The sequence below is a fragment of the Hemicordylus capensis genome, chromosome 2 (assembly GCF_027244095.1).
Source record: "Hemicordylus capensis ecotype Gifberg chromosome 2, rHemCap1.1.pri, whole genome shotgun sequence".
NCBI classification, from domain to species: Eukaryota; Metazoa; Chordata; class Lepidosauria; order Squamata; family Cordylidae; genus Hemicordylus; species Hemicordylus capensis.
The window spans coordinates 723854-739871 of record NC_069658.1 but is presented as its reverse complement, the minus strand read 5'-3'; the positions used below and the strand labels follow the sequence as shown (position 1 = coordinate 739871).

The following is a 16018-nucleotide window of genomic DNA, read 5'->3' as shown; positions in this document are numbered from 1 at the left end:
TTGTGAGGGTGGGCAGACTGGCTCTCCCCCATGTGGGGTCCAGGGCGGGAAAGGACTGGAATCCGTGCTGGTGGACTCTCCGTGCCAGCCGGGGGGGGGGCGGTGCCTGCCTTTGGTTCCTGGCTGGATCGGCAAGGAGAGCCCCGCTGCGGAGAGCTCTGGAAGCTTCTTCCCTTGAGGATCCCCAGTGCTTTGCCCAGAGTCCCTGGATGGGACGGACGCCCCGTGGGCAGGAAGGGCTTCGTCACTGGGGGCGGGGTGTGTGTGTGTGTGTCTTGGGGAAGGCACACCCCAGGGCAGGGAGGGAGCCCAGGAGAGCCGCCCTGGAGACCTTTCTCCAGGGCCAGTGCCAAGGCCCCCAGGCTGCCCTCTGTGGTGTCCACGGGGGTGGGGGTGGGTCACCTCCTTCCCCATCTTCCCCCTTGAAAATGCCAGAGCCCCAGAAGAGCAAAGATGCCAGAGTTGGTCCTGCACACGCCAGGCACCTCCCCCGGGACGGCCTCGGGGCCCACGGGAGCGAGAGGATACCAGTCCAGGGCTGCCGTCTGAGTCACACATGGGGCCAGAGGCAGCTCCGGGGGCCTCTTTGGGGGCAGCCGAATGCAGTCCCGTGCGGCCAACTCAGCCCCACCAGTGTCATTGAGACCACCGGCCACCCGTAGTGTTGGTGGGGGGGAGGTGTCTGGCCAGCAAGTCCTCTGCTCTGCTGGGGTGGGGGGCAGGCTGGCTGGCTGGGCCGTGGGCATGCAGGAGGCAAGGCGGCCAGTTCTCCCCCAGTGGAGTGTGGGGTGTTGCTGGCTGGCCCCTGCACAAGAGAGGACGAGGGGGCACACACAGCCCCCACACCTGGCCTTCTGGTTGCTGCTGCACAGCAGCTGAAGGAGCCTGCTGGGGCCGGGTTCACACACAAAGCCGGCCAGAGTTTGGTGCTGCCCCACCCAGACCCGGGAGGCCCTCTGGGCCTCCCTGCCCCTCCTCAGCAGGCTCCCTCCCCGCTGTGCCTCCATGGGGCTTGAGTCTCTGCCATGCTGCTGGATGCCGGCTAACTGGCTCTCCCTGTCCCTGTCCTCGTCTCCTCTCTCTCTCTCTCTCTCTTTCCTCCCCCCCCCTGCTGCTCTGCCCCGCTGGCTGGCGCGTGGCTTCCCTTTGCTGGCTGCGCAGCGAACCATCTCTCTCCACAAGCGCTCAAGTGGCGGGAGTATCGGCGCAGGAACCCTCTGGGACTGGACCGTGTCTCGGGGCTGGTGTGCAGCCTGGACTGGAAGCCGCAGGAGGGCAGGCTGCCCTGGAGGAACCCCATCTTCGACTTCCCCGGCACCGCCCTGAACGGGGGACGGGCCAGCTGCCGGCTCAACGGTGCGGCTCAGCCGTCTGCCGGGCTCTCCCCGCCCTGGCCTCGCTCTTGGCCAGTTTGGGTGACTTCACTTGGGCCCAGGGAAGGGCTCCCGTGGCTTGTCTCGGGGGGGGGGGGAGTGGGGCACAGAGCCTCAAGCCTTGGTCCCCATCCTGAAGTTGCCCTGGTGGGATGCGGGTTGGGGGGAACCAGTGGATCGTGTAGGCCAGCCCTTGGTGCTGAGCACCCTAAGCAGAAGACTGCCCTGCTTGCACCGGCCAGAGGAGTTGCTTAGCTGGAGGAGCCCGGCCATTGTTGAGGGCTTCCTAGACCCCGGGTGCTTTCCAGGCTAGCTGCTCAACAGCAGCAAAATGCCTCCCTTCAGGCAAGTTGCATTTGAAACGTAAACAGGCAGGGGGAGCCATCTCACAGAAACCAACAACCTGAGAAAACAGCAACCTTTTCCTCCAGATCTACGAAGTCCTCGCTCTATATTGCAGCGATTAAATTCGAAACAAGGCATCGGAAATGTGAACGGCCCCCTGCTGGCCCCGTAGGGACTGCGGTGTCACAGTGCAGGAAGTGTGGAAAGATACTTCCGAGATCCAACATGACCCCGTTGCTGAGTGTGATCTGGAAAGCACTCAGGCGACACCCCATTGACCCCTTGTGTCACCTGACCTCTGAGTAGGTGCCTGCATTGCCCCTCTCTGCCACCTGCAGGGGTGGTGCTGAAGTGCGGCAGAGAGCAGGACAGCCACTCCCCCCTCACCGCACTGTGGCACAGAGTCCCACAGCTCTGGCCCTGAGTATTAGTTCCTGGTGCTTCAGTGTGATTGATTTCAGGGCACCTTAGGAACCTAGGAAACTGCCACATAGTGAGTCAGACCATTGGTCTATCTAGCTCAGTATTGTCTTCACAGACTGGCAGCAACTTCTCCAAGATTGCAGGCAGGAGTCTCTCTCTGCCCTGTCTTGGAGAAGCCAGGGAGGGAACTTGAAACTTCAAATGCTCTTCCCAGAGCGGCTCCATCCCCGGAGGGGAATATCTTGCAGTGCTCACACATCAAGTCTCCCATTCATATGCAACCAGGGCAGACCCTGCTTAGCTATGGGGACAAGTCATGCTTGCTGCCCCAAGACCAGCTCTCCTCTCTCCTCACCTTAATCCTGACTTGTGGCCCACCCCCACTCCTGGAAACCTTGGGCCGTCAGAGATGCCATGACTCTCTCTGGACTGTCGATTTGCCCTGAAGCTCAGGCAGGCAGCAGGAAGAACGTTCTGTCCGGGATCCCGTCCTTGGGCCCTGTGAGCCCAAATGCCCCCTGCTCTTCTTCCTGCATTCCTTTCAAATATTTGGCAACTACCCCTGCGGCCTCCCCACCCGGCCCGCTGGCCTTGCTTGTCCCTCTTCCTCCCGCCTTGGCTTCTGTAACAATGAAGGAAGTGTCAGCTGCTGGGAGGGAGGGAGGGGGGTGTACCTGCATAAGCCTTCCATCTTGAAACTGATATGGTAGAGGCACCTCCTGAGGACTTGACCACGTGGAAGTGGCACCCAAACGGGCCCATAGAGAAGGCCTGGAACTGCCTCTCCCCAGGCTTGACAGCTACTTCTGGGGCAAGCCGAGCTTCAACCTCCGAGGCCGGGGTGAGGACTGGCCCTCCTCACCCCCGCCAAGCTCCGCAGGCTCCTCTGGCCTCAGATCCCCCCCCCCGGTCCTTCCTGTGCCATGGGGTCCTGACACCCCCCCCTTCTCGCTGATCCCTGCAGGGCAGCCGGTGAAGCAGCTGCAGCTCAACTACTCCGACTTCTTCCCAGACTACTTCTCCTTGGCAGAAAAGCCCCCGGCCGAGTTCTGCCTCTCGCCAGACGGCACCACGGAGTCCATCTCCATTGACCTGCTGCAGAAGAAAGGTTGGTCCTGGCTGCCCGGGCCAGGGAGCGCCCGCCCAGCCTCCTCCCGGGGCGGCTTGGCTTGGCCTTGATGGTAGGAGCGGTGTGCCTCTCCCTTTCCTGGAGATTTGGGCCGGCTTGCACCACACCAGGAAACCCGAATCAACAGAGAAACCCTGCAAGAGAAGCTTCCAGCTCCAGCCAAGCCCAAGCAGCCTGCCCAGCCACCAGAGGGGCTCAGCCCGCTCTCGGGCAGGGCCCAGGCGGATCCTGAGTGGGAAGGGGCTCTGTTGGCGGATGGGGGGGGGCATGGGCGTGGCTGGACGGTGCTCTGCCTGGCTTGGAAGCATCCCAGGCGCCTGCACGCCTCTCACCTGCTGCTCTTGTCTGTTGGCCCCGCAGGTCTGGTCAAGGCCATCAACATGGCTGTGGATCTGATCGTGGTGCATTTTGGGACCAGCAGAGACCCCGGCGTGAAGGTGAGCGGAGCAGCTGGCGCTCTCAGGTGGCCGGGGCCTGCCGCCCCCCACGGCCCTTTCGTGGCTGCTGGCCTTTGGCCTCCCCATCTCGGGCACAGTGGTGCCCTCTTGGCTCTCTGCAGACTCCCAGGCCTTTGGCTCTGCAGGAGGCCTCGCTGGGGCTTCAGGGTTTCAGGCGCTCAGAGGGGAGGCTGGGAATGAGGCCCCCCTGCCAGCCCTCTGCTGCAGCCAGCCTGGGAGGTGTGGGCAGCCCACTCTCCTGCCCCCCACCCCACACACACACCAGGGAGAGCAGCTCTGGTTCTGGGAGGTGGCTCTTTGGCCGTGGCGAGGGGGGTGGGAAGTGGGGGGCTGTGTGTCTTTTCCAGGGGGCCGCGTGTGCCGCCTCCAAGCCCTGCGGCAGGGAGTTGCGTGGGGCTCATTCGGAGCAGTCTGGAGGATTTGCAGCCTGCCGTCTCTCTCGACCCCTTAGAGGGACGACCGAGTGAGACCCCCCTTGCAGCCGCCTTGGGGCTGAGAGACTCCAGCGCAGGCCCCACCGTCTGGCCTGGATGACGCCCTGGGCGGTCTTGGGCCCGTCTCTGGTCACCTTCAAGCCTCCACCTGCAAAAGGCAGCCGGGCGTGTCCCGCAATGGGCCTCTCAGCTGCAGTCGAGGAGGGTGGGGAACCCCTTGCAGAGGGCCCTTTGGGATGAGGGCCCCTTTGGCTCCCGCCCCCTCCTGCGGATCTTTCATGATGCCACTTCCTGCCCCAGCTGGATGCTTTAAGCGTTTGGGGTGCTGCCGGAAAGGGGGTGGGGTGGGCATGGCGCTCAGCTGGGCTGCAGGAGCAGCCTCACTGGGAAACTGAGGCATGGGGCTGGAGCAGGGATGAGCCCCAGCAGCGGGAAAGGAACCGGGTCCCAGCCAAGGAGCGGTCAGCCCGGCAGGTCCGTCCGGGCATGGGGCTGAGCACTGCACGGCCTGCCCCACCCACTCTCCCCGCTCCGTCTCCGCAGGCCAAGCTGGGAAACAGCTCCGTGAGCCCCAACGTGGGACATCTCATCCTGAAGTACCTCTGCCCGGCCATCCGCGACGTCCTGAGCGATGGGCTCAAGGCCTACGTGCTGGATGTCATCATTGGCCAGAGGCGGAACCTCCCTTGGAGCGTGGTGGAGGCCTCCACCCAGCTGGGTAGGCAGCCCCTTGTCCCCCCCCCGCAGCCCCCACGCCTTGAGTAGCCCCCACCTTCGCCCCGGCCCCCTTTTGAGACTCAGGCCTCATCACACACACCCCTCCGTGTGCTTGAGTGGCCCTGAGCAGTTCCCGGTGAGGCTTACTGGTCTCATGGGAAGATGCGAGCAATACTTTAAAAATCGAGTCAAAACACTGCAAGCAACGGGAGTTCCTGGCGTGTCGGCTTTTTGGGGGGCGGGGGGGGGCAGAGAGCAGGTTGCCTGGGGTCTTGGCTGCCATTGTAGGTGGGCAACGAAACAGACAGAGAGGAAGCCCAGCTGCCTTGGATTGTCTGCAGACGCTGCTCACGAGAGAGCTGGCATCAGCTTTTCAGTGGGGAGAGGGTGGGGCTTAGACCACACCTGGATGGACCAGGAGGGTGGTGTGGAGGAGCCCTCAGCTCTCTCTATAAGCACAGCCATGCTGGATCAGGCCTTTCAAGGAGGCCCATCTAGTCCAGCATCCTGTTTCCCACATTGGCCCACCAGATGCCACCGCAGGAAGCCCACAGGCAAGAGCGGAGGGCATGCACCTGGTATTGTTCTATTTAAACCACCTTGAGAACTTTGGTTGAAGAGCAGTATATACATATTTGTAGCAGTGGTGGTAGTATCCCTGGTATTCTGGTACTTCGCCTCTGAGGCTGGAGGTAGCCTGTAGCCACCAACTAGTAGCCATTGATAGAATTTCTGTCCTCTGTGAATTTGTCTAAGCCCCTCTTAAAGCCATCCAAACTAGTGGCCATCACCACACCCCATGGCAAAGAATTCCATAAATTAATTATGCGCTGTGTGGAAAAGGACTTCCATTTGTTGGTCCTATATTTCCTGGCCTTCAGTTTCATGGGATGGCCCCTGGTTCTAGTGTTGTGAGAGGGGGAGAAAGATTTCCCCCGTCCACTCTCTCTACTCCATGCCAGGGGTGGATCTTATCTATGGGCAAAGTGGGCAGTGCTCTCCTTAAATATCTCTGTCATCCAGGTTGCCTCTGCTTCCATTTTATGTGCCTACTGTTGTTCCTCTGTTGTTGCCTGCTGCTCTTGCTTGCAGCCTGCCGCTGTTCTGAGAGTTATGAAGTGGGCGACAGTAGCACCAACCTCGAAGAACAAATCAAAAGCCCCAGATCTTTTAAAATATTAATATTAATAAGGCGGGAGCCAATAAGCATGTTCACTTTTGTTTTTGCAAAGTGGGCAGGCCTATGACCACCCTTTAAACCAATCAGAGAGGGTTTATTGGGCCGATTGACTCCTCAGGCAGCCAATCAGAGTGCCCAGAGAGTGGGGAAGTATTTTTCTTTTAGCTACTCAGAAGAATCCAATCACCATTTTGGTTAGGGAGCAGGTAGGCAGGCTAGATGTTGGTAGTCTGATCTGATCTGTGTTTGTTTGGAGTGGAGGATGAGACCTCTGCTTTCTCTCCCTTGCTCTCTGATTTGATCTGTATGCAAAGCATTATGGCCCATTCTCAAAATGACATGCCATAAAACACTGGAAGGAACAGCAAACTGCAAGACTAGACTAATTCGATTAGAAACTGGCATAAGAAGCCAGAAGGTTATTTTAGGGCATATGCATGGATTTCCAAGTCCAAACTATTTTTCAAATAACTGCAGAAGTAGTTTCCATGTAGGTGTGATGTAGAGAAGGAATGGATTCTGTTGGAAGGTAAATAATTTTTAAAATCCATTTGCTATGCAGAGAGCTAACTAGGTTTTCCTCTGGATTGTGGCCAGTATCTGTAACATTAATATGTCCGCTGGGGGTTATGGTTCATTAGGCAAAGATTAAGGAAGTGGTCTCTATTAAAAAAAAAAAATTCATTGCTTGTTAGGATGGACACCCAGGCTAAGTGGTGGGCACCAGTGTTCACTGTAAAAGGGATTTCCGGGTGTTGTTGACTACAGCTTCCAGCATCCTCAGCTGCAATGGTCTTCGGCTGGGGATTATGGGAGTTGTAGTCAACAACACCTGGGAGAGGAGAGCTGGTCTTGTGATCGCAAGCATGACTTGTCCCCTTAGTTAAGCAGGGTCCACCCTGGTTGCATATGAATGGGAGACTTGACCTGTGAGCACTGTAAGACATTCCCCTTAAGGGATGGATCCACTCTGGGAAGAGCAGACGGTTCCAAGTTTCCTTCCTGGCATCTCCAAGACAGGGCTGAGAGAGATTCCTGCCTGCAACCTTGGAGAAGCCGCTGCCAGTCTGGGTAGACAATACTGAGTTAGATGGACCATTGATCTGACTCAGTATATGGCAGCTTCCTATGTTCCTATGAAATCCCTGTTACAGGGAACACTGGTGGGTACCCCAGCTGTTCAGCAGGCATGGAGTAGGAAGAGGGTGTCCCCATGTGTCTTTGCTTCGTCCTCTAATTTACAGAAGATGGTTCATAGCTGCAGCAAGCATCAGTAAAAAAAACCCTGTGATTTTTCTATTATTTATGTATGGATTTTTAAATCGGCAGACAGAGCTGCCCTTGTAACGTCAGAATGCATTTGTTCTCCACTTCTGTAGTTGGTCTCTGTTTTACCTGTGGGCTATATAGATTTATTTACTTTGACATGTATAGCCTTGCTTCCTCCAAGAAGCTCAGAGTGGTGCACATGGTTAAATTTATCCTCCCAACAGCCCTGTGAGGAAGGTTATGCTGAGAGATAAGTGACTGTCCCAGAGTCACCCAGTGAGTTCCATGGCTGAATAGGGATTTGGACTTGGATTTCCCCAGTCTAGTCCAGCACACTAACCACTGTACCACTCTGGCTCAGAGTTCTTTCTTGTTGTTGTTGTTTGGTTATTAGTAGTATTCATTTTTGAAATAATCAGGCAGACAGAACTGCCGTGGTGACTTCAGAATGCATGAGGCAAGGCTTGCCCTTGCAGAAGCCATGCTGCTTTTCCTTCAGCAAGGCCTGGTCTTCTATATGTCTAACAATTTTGTCCCTAAGTATGCTTTCCATCAATTTACTCGGCAGAGAAGTTAAGCTAACTGGCCTATAATTTCCCAGATTCCCCCTGGATCCCTTTTTAAAAATGGGAGTCACATTAGCTACTTTCCAGGACTCTGGTACAGAGCCTGATTGTAGGGTCAAGTTACCTATTTTTGCTAGGAGATCGGCAATTTCACGTGAGTTCCTTCAGAACTTTTGGGTGGATGCTATCTGGCCTGGGCGATTAGTTATTTTTTAGTTTTTCAAGATAGTTTAGAACATCTTCCCTTATCACCTCAAATTGTCCCAGTTCTTCAGCCTCTTAATCTGAAAAGCTCAATTCCGGAGAGGGTATATGCTCAGTATCCTCTGCCGTGAAGGCAGCTGCAAAGAACTCATTTAGCTTCTCTGCAATCTCCTTATCCTCCTTAATAATCCCTTTCACATCCTCCTCAGGGCCCAACTGCCTCCCTGGCAGGTTTTCTGCCTCTGATATATGTAAAAAGGGACACTCCTAACGATATACCCCTCAAGCTCTCTCTTTGCATCTCTTATGGTCTCCTTGCATTTTCTTTGCCAGAGTTTCTGTTCCTTTCTGTTCTCCTCATGTGGGCAGGACTTCCATTTTCCAGTCTCCAGTCTCTCGGCTGAACTTCTCCAGGCTCTCCAGAGGTCCTGGGGGGACACGGGGGGCAGTTTGGGGCCTCTGTGGTGCTCCTTCCAGCCATGCTTGGTTGGGAAGGGGTGCGCGACCAGAGGGGCCCTCCACTGGCGAGGCTGTTCTTCACCTGCCATCATGTGCGCAGCCAGTTTCCTGGCGGGGGCGGGGGTTCTGTGTCACACTGGGCTCTAGCTCGCTGTGATGCCGCTGCCGCTTGTTTTCCTTGCCAGAGTTTCTCTGGGACCAAGCAGGTTGTGAGCAATTGAAATAGACCAAACAGGAAACCTGGCCTTCGCACCTCTCCTCCACCCTGCCAGATGTGGTGCCAGGTCCTGAAGCCTTCCTGGGCTTCTGAAAGATGTTCAGCCAGCAGTGACTCGTCCGAAGGAGGGCTCCAAAAGAGTCCGCTCGGGTTGCTCCTCTCTCTCCTGCCCTGACCGAGGGCTGCCCAGCTCTACCTGATGAATGGCCAGCCTGCAGGCAGCTCGGCTTTCAAGTGGGGCGGGAGAGAGAGGAGAGACTTTTGGTCCCCCCCCCACCCCCCGCAGGCTCCTTAGGATGAGCCGCCATTGTGCTCAGACCTCTTTGGCTTGGACAAGTCCCTGGGGTGGGGACTCTTTCCTCACCGGAAAAGAGGACAACCCCTGTGGGCCTTGCCGCTCCTGCCGTCCTCCCTTGGATCTTGTAGGCAGTGCCGTTGTGGGGTGGGGGTGATGCTTAGGGTGGTGCCAACGGGCATGTCTCTTTGAATTGAAAAAGGAAGGGCAGGAGGTGGGCCTGGCCCGCGCCCCCCCCCATCCGGCTCATGGATTTCAGCCACAGCCCCTCCCAGGCCCCCCTCCTCCTGGGCCTCCGCTCCCCCCCCCCCCCCGCCTCCAGCTCCACCGGCTGACCCTCCTGGGCTCTCTCTCCCCCCCCCCACAGGCCCTTCCACCAAGGTCCTGCACAGTCTGTACAGCAAGGTCAGCCAATACCCGGAGCTCTCCAGCCACACCATGCGCTTCAACGCCTTCGTCTTTGGCCTTCTCAAGTAAGGAGCCTCCTCCCCTCCCTCCTGGCCGCAGCGCAGGGAGTTGCAGGCCGGGGGCCCATGCTCGGTAGATGGGGAGGGGAGGAGGCAGAAGTGGGTCTCGGTCTCCTGTGGGGGCAAGAGGCCCGGCAGCGCCCAGGTGAGGTCTCTGTGCAGCAGCAGCAGCAGCAGCCGCCGCCGGGCCCTCCTTGGGGCTTCTCTCCCAGCAGCTGCATTGGAGGGGCTTCTTCCCAGCGGGATCTCAGCTGCTCCCAGGGGCCTGGAGAGAGCCAACCAACCCCCCACTCGCCGCTCAGGCCCGGCCAGGTGGTGAGCCAGCCTCGGGGTCCCTCTCCGCACACCGCCTGCTGGCGTTCACCGCCTTTCCCTGCTTTCTCCTCCCACAGCGTCAGGTCGCTGGAGTTCTGGTTCAATCACCTCTACAACCATGAAGGTGAGGGCACCTGGCTGTGGGATCTAGGCCTGTCTGGCGCCGAGTGTGGGGAGAGAGTTGCTGTGCCGGGTGGGGTGGGGTGGGGAGGGCCTCAGACACCGCAATGGCCACGTGTGAAGGCTGGACGGGAGAGGAACTTGCGGAGTGGCTGCTTCCCTCTGTGGGGTGGGGAAGGCCCAGGGGCCTGAGGGGGGTCTTGCTGGTCTCCCCCCACCCCCTGCCGAGCCTTGCCCAAGTGCGGTGGTGGTGTCCCAAGCGGGGGGAGTGTGTGAAACTGGAGAGGGAACTGGCCACCCATCTCCCAGTCTGCAGACATCCGGGAGCTCTTGGCTGTTGGGATGGTGGTCACCAGGCATGGGGGCGGGGGGGGCAGCACCTCCAGGCCAGTTTGTCACCCAGGAGGGCCGCACTCCTTGCCTGGGCGCTCGGAGTGGGGGCCGGGGGGGGCGTGTAGAGGGGCAGCCCCCTGGGCTGTTGTGGCCAGGGCCGAGTACTGACGGCTGCCTCTTCTTCTTCTTCTCCCCCCCCCCCGCCCCCGCCGCTGCAGACGTCATCCAGGCCCACTACCAGCCGGTGGGCTTCCTGCCGCTGGCGCACGGGGTCTGCCAGGGCCTCTTTGAGGAGGTGCTGCTGCTGCTCCAGCCCCTCTCGCTGCTGCCCTTCGACCTGGACCTGCTCTTCGAGCACCAGCTGCAGCAGATGGGCCGGGAGCAGCGGCAGCAGAAGGCCTTGCTCCGGGGCCAGCAGGACCTGGTGCTCTCGGCCCACTCCACCCTCCAGCTGATGAGGACCCGACGGGGGGGAAGCAGCTGGGAGGCTGAGCAGGAGCCGGTCCCGGAGAAGGCCGCCCAAGCCGAGAGGGCCAAAGGGCTGGGGGGCCCCACGCCGCGGGGCCCAGAGGCAGAGGCGGCGGCGGCCGCGGAGCAGCGGCGGCGGAAGGCGGCCCGGGAGAAGGAGAAGCAGGCCAGCTGGTGGTTCCAGCTCATGCAGAGCTCGCAGGTCTACATCGAGGGGCCCGCCGAGGGCTCTCGCCTCGTCCGCTGCGAGCGGAAGAAGAAGGCGGCGGCGGCAGGGGCCAAGAAGGGCCCCCCTCCGAGGGAGGGAGTGGTGGAAGGGGCTGAGGCTGGCCCCGTCTCGGAAGTGCCCGTCCAGAACAGAGCCCCCCCATTGGAGGCTGCCGAGCCCGCCCCTTGGAGGCCGGAGCCCTCGGCCAAGGAGAAGAGCCGGCCCTTCTGGATGGGCAGCCCCCCGGACTCCGTGCTCACCGAGCTGAAACGCACCAAGGAGAAGGAGGCTGGGCCCAGCCGGCAGCAGCAGGGGCTGGAGGAGAGCAGCGCCAGCGTCCCCGAGAGCAGCCAGCCCAAATGGGGGCACCTCTTTGGCTCCCGGAAAATGCCCAAGGACTCCAAGCAGCCCAACCGGTAGGGGGGTTTCTGGCAGGGCGGGGCGGCTTGGGCAGTGGGACTGGCGTTTGGGGGGGTGTCTTGGAGCTGGCGGGCCGGGGAGCTTCTGAGAGGGAGTCATTATCTCAAGGCTCTCCCAGGCAGTGCAAATGGCAGCAAGAAATAATAATAATAATAATAATAATAATAATAATAATAATAAATGAAAGCAGACCTCCACACATCTCAGCAGGATGTTGCATAATGTTCTCCGCGCCAGCTGCAGCAATCCTTGAGTCAACGATCTTTTATTTTTCAAGGCGTCTGGAAAGAGACTCATTCACAGGTGGCTGCCAGCAGGTGATGCTAAGAATATTACGCAGCCTCCCTGTAAGGGGTGTGGATTTCTGCTTCTATTTGTTGCCCTCGCTGGCAAACGACGTGCCCCGTGATTTTGGCTAGAAGCCATCTGAGCTCCAGCACTTTTGGACACGCCACATTGGGAGGAGTCTGGGGAAACTCCCGGGATTCGGGGGGGTCCCCCAAAGGTGTGTGGCCAGCGCAGAGGAAGCACCCTCGGCCCTCTTGGGCTTGTCTCGGAGAGCCTGGCTGGCGAGGCGGCTCAGAAGCCCCTTCCGTTCGGATGGGCAACTCCTCCCCCCCCCCCGCCTGCAGGGCTTTGAATGGTACAGCTAGTACTTTGAACTGGGCCTGGGAATGAATGGACCCGGGCAGGACTGATGCCGTTTGGCCATGCCCCTGGGCTTCCACAAGCACCCAAAGGCTGCACTCTGCACCAGGTGAGGTTTCCGGACCCCACTTAGTGGAGAACATTAGAGTCGTCCCGCCCCAATGCGAACGTTGTTACCAAGATGCAGGCACTGCTCTGCCAAGAGGACGGCTGTCGGTGCTGGTTTGGGGCCTGGGGGGTGGGGGCTGCGTTGGCCTTCTGGCTCGCCTGCCCTGGGGCAAGGGCGGGCAGCCGGGGGGGTGGTCCTGAGGCAGGGGGGCATTTGTCCCTTGCTCCCTCCTTTCTCCGGGCTGCTCCGCTGCGGCCCCCCTGCAGGCGCTGGCCTACAGCCCCCATCACTCCTGACTGTTGGCCGCTGTGACTGGGGGTGATGGGAGTGGTAGTCCACATCCAGCTGGTGGCTCAGAGTGCTGAAGACCTGCTCCAGAGCCATGGACCGATTTGAGGAGTCTCTGGAGTGACCCCCCCCCCCCCATTTGTCTGTCCCGGGGTCTTGGGGCCAGGGCCTTGGCCTTCCCGCTGAGTCTGCCCGGAGGTGGGAGTAGGCCTGGCTGCGGCACTGGGACCCCTGGGTTCTGCTGCTCCGGACTGCCTTTCTCTCCCCCCCCCCTCCAGGCTGCCTTCTGGCTGGCTGAGCTGGGACCGCTCCGTCTTCCAGCTGATGGCGCAGACCGTGGGGGCCGCCGGCGTGTGGAGAGAGGCAGCCTCGGAGCCGGAGAGGCTGGCGGCGGCGGCGGCAGAGCAGCTCCCTCCTTGGCCCCAGCAGCCGCCGGGCGGGGGAGTGTCCCTTGAGGCGCCCCGGTGAGTGTGGCCGCTGGGCTCGGCTTGCCTGCCAGGGTTCAGCCCGGCTCTGGCCAAGGGCCCCTCCGGGGGCCCCAAGCACTGCTTGTTGCTGAAGTCCTCGCGACCGACCTGCCGGGGGTGAGCGGAGCGGCTGAGCGGAGCCATGGGGGAGCCCTCTTTGTCGCAAGCCTTCCTGCACCGGGGGGGTGGGGGCAGGGGACGGACTGGGGCTGCTGACATGTGGCTGGGGGGGGGGGGAGAAGGTATGGGGCAGCAGGGCTCCGTGCAAGAGGCGAGAGCCACTTTCCCTGCCCAGATGTCCCCCCCCCCCCCGTCCATAGCCAGGAGGAGAGCAGCAGCAGCCACAGTGGGGCTCTGAGGATGGCATCCCTCCCCAGCCGAGGGAGAAGAGCCGCCCAGCCTCCGCCCCCCTCGGCAGGCAGAGGGCTCCCCACACAGAGCGCCCCAGAGATGCTGAAGGGTTTGTGCCGGGAGGAGGCTCTCGGCAGGGGGCTGGGGCAGAGCGTGAGCCTTGCCCAGGAATCCCCAGGGGGCGGGGGGGGGAGTGGGGCTTGGCTGCCTGACCTCGTGGCTGGGTTTCCTTCCTCCCAGGGAGGTGAAGGCGCTCTGCCACCACATCGCCACCGAGGCCGGCCAGCTGAGCTTCAAGAAGGGGGACGTCCTGCGGGTGCTGGCCAAGCTGGATGCCGACTGCTTGCGGTGCAGCCGAGGAGGAGGAGGAGGAGGAGGGGAGAGCGGGCTGGTGCCCATCATGTACGTCACCCACATGGAGGACGAGGACGACTGAGGGCAAGGAGAGCCCGGCAAAGCACAGAACCCCGCAGCCCGACTGGCCGCCCAGCGAGACCGCAGCGGTGGCGGCGGCAGCGGCTGTGGCGTCCCCCTTGCCCCTTCCGTGGAAACTCCGTCAGTGTAGCTGTTCCTTGCCCTCCGCCTTGGGGGTCGCCTCGCCCCATTGGCAGGGATCTCGTGTTGCCAAGCGGCACCGTGCATGCCCCCCCCCCGCCACCGCCGCCCCCCTTTCCACCAAGGAACTCTTCTTCACTCCTTCACTCCTGCCGTCCGCCTCCACACAGACTTCCGGAGGGGGTGCCCTCACCCAGAGTGGTGGTGCAGCCTGTGTCAAACTACAGCCCCCAGCATGCATTGCTCCTCCTCCATCTGAGTGTGCTGGCAGGGGCCTCGTCTCTGCAGGCTGCCCCTGGTGGGTGCAGGCAGAACTGCAGGGAACCCTGCTCTAGAACCTCTAGAACTGTGTGCTAACATATATTAACACGCCATTGTGTCTTGTGTCCCCCCCCCCCATGGCACAGGGGCCTTTGTGCGGCCCGCGGGAGCAGACCCACCTCCAGGGCCTCTGGATTCAGGGGGAAGGAGCGGGGAGGCCAGCCCCCCTCAGAGGGAACGTAGTCCAGCCTGTGTGTGTCTGTCGTGCTTTGATAGAGGTTGATGGCCGTTCTGTGTTAGAAGTAGCTGGTCTGTGGGGGTCTCCTACAAAGGGAGACGGGGGAGGGGGGAGCTGCTGGCATGGGGCGAGGGGCTGTGCTTGCAGCCACAGTGGGGTCCTCCGCCCTCCCCCCACTGAGGGTGAAGGGCAGCAGCAGAAGGGCACGGCCCGGGCAGTGCTGGTGGAACTGCCTGCCACATATTGGGGGGAGGGTCTTCTGTGGGCCTGGGAGCCCCACCAGTGCCCCCTTCTGTGTTGTGTTCCTCCCCTCCCAGGGGAAAGGTGATGGGGAAGCTCTTGGCCTTGTGCCCCCCTGCCGACCCCTCTGTCGCCAATGGGCAGGATGGGTGCAGAGGCCTGCCAGTCAGTATTCGAGGGCTGGGCTGGGGTTGGGTCCACCCCCCCCCGCCCGCCTTGCCTCACAGGGGCTCTCTGATCAGAGGTTGCAAAGTGGCTCCTGCGTGTACATGAGGCTCCTGCAGAGATGGCGCCATCTTTGATTTGTACTTCTGGCGTTAGAACAGGGTGTCTGGCCTTTATTTATTTCTTTATTTATGATGCATATTAATAAAAAAAAGGTGCTGGTTAAGAGCCCCCCTCTGCAGCGGTGGCTGGTGATTCCACCCCAGTTTCTGGGCAGGCAGTCCTCGAAGTGTCACCCCACCCCCCCCGCCCGCCCCAGTCCCTGCTGAAGCAGAAAGCAGGGAAGCTCCAGGGTGGAGACCGGTCACACACACACCCCCGCCCGAACTGGCGGAAAGCTGTGGCCTTTGCCCTCCGGGCTCTGCAAAGGGTTTCCCAAGATGGAGAGGGACTCTGGGAGCAGTGGGAGGCGGGCAGGAGTTGAGGTGGGGCTGCCGGTGGGCCCCTCCCTCTGCTTTCACAGGCCACCTCTGTGCCCACACAGTCCGGGCCTTTGCAGTGCTACCGAGGAGGAAACACACACACCGGGATCTCCCCCCACAGGAAGTTGCAGGAGTGGGGTGGGGCCAGTGTTTGCCAAGGCCGACTTCCAGGAGCTGTGGGAAGAAAGCGTCCCTCTGGGCATGCCTGGAGCTCTGAGGGCGGCATCTCTGGTGTCCCTGGGAGGAGCAGCCCCTCTCTTCTCTCTCAGCCTGGTCCCCTCCAGCCCCAAGGCCCGCGTCTCCAAAGTATCCTGTCCCACAGCCCAAATCACTCAAGGTTTCACTCATGGTGGCGGCAGCAGCAGCTCTTGAGAGCTACAACATGAAAGCCGAGCTCCATCACGAAGACCGGGGTCCCCCCCACACCGCCTCCAAGCCCCGCTTCAGAGCGAGCGTGCCTGGCCCCAGCGGGTGTGCGTCTGCAAGGCCATTCCACGGCATGGTCTTCATAGGAAGCTGCCACATACTGAGTCAGACCATTGGTCCATCTGGCGCAGTATTGTCTGCCCTGACTGGCAGCGGCTTCTCCAAGGTTGCAGGCAGGCGTCTCTCTCCCAGACCTATCTCTTTGGAGATGCTGCCAGGGAGGGAACAGGGAACCCAGATGCTCTTCCCAGAGCAGCTCCATCCCCTGCTGAGGGGGAATCGCTTCCAGTGCTCACACCTCAGGTCTCCCATTCACATGCAACCAGGGCGGACCCTGCTTAGCTAAGGGGACAAGTCATGCTTGCTGCCCCAAGACCAGCTCTCCTCT

The 16018-nt window shown here is 60.6% G+C and overlaps 1 protein-coding gene across 2 annotated transcripts in view; it reads left to right on the top strand.

Annotated features, from left to right (window-relative positions):
- Positions 1-14963, top strand: part of RUSC2 (RUN and SH3 domain containing 2) — a 46401-nt gene extending 31438 nt beyond the window's left edge. For both annotated transcript variants that reach the window (XM_053293766.1, XM_053293767.1), the window contains exons 4-12: positions 1162-1356; positions 3106-3249; positions 3631-3707; positions 4706-4880; positions 9437-9542; positions 9929-9975; positions 10523-11396; positions 12724-12909; positions 13504-14963. In XM_053293766.1, coding sequence (XP_053149741.1) covers positions 1162-1356; positions 3106-3249; positions 3631-3707; positions 4706-4880; positions 9437-9542; positions 9929-9975; positions 10523-11396; positions 12724-12909; positions 13504-13699 — 2000 coding nt within the window. In that variant the 3' untranslated portion in view covers positions 13700-14963. The remainder of the gene's footprint in view (positions 1-1161; positions 1357-3105; positions 3250-3630; positions 3708-4705; positions 4881-9436; positions 9543-9928; positions 9976-10522; positions 11397-12723; positions 12910-13503) is intronic.
- The last annotated feature ends 1055 nt before the right edge of the window (positions 14964-16018 follow it).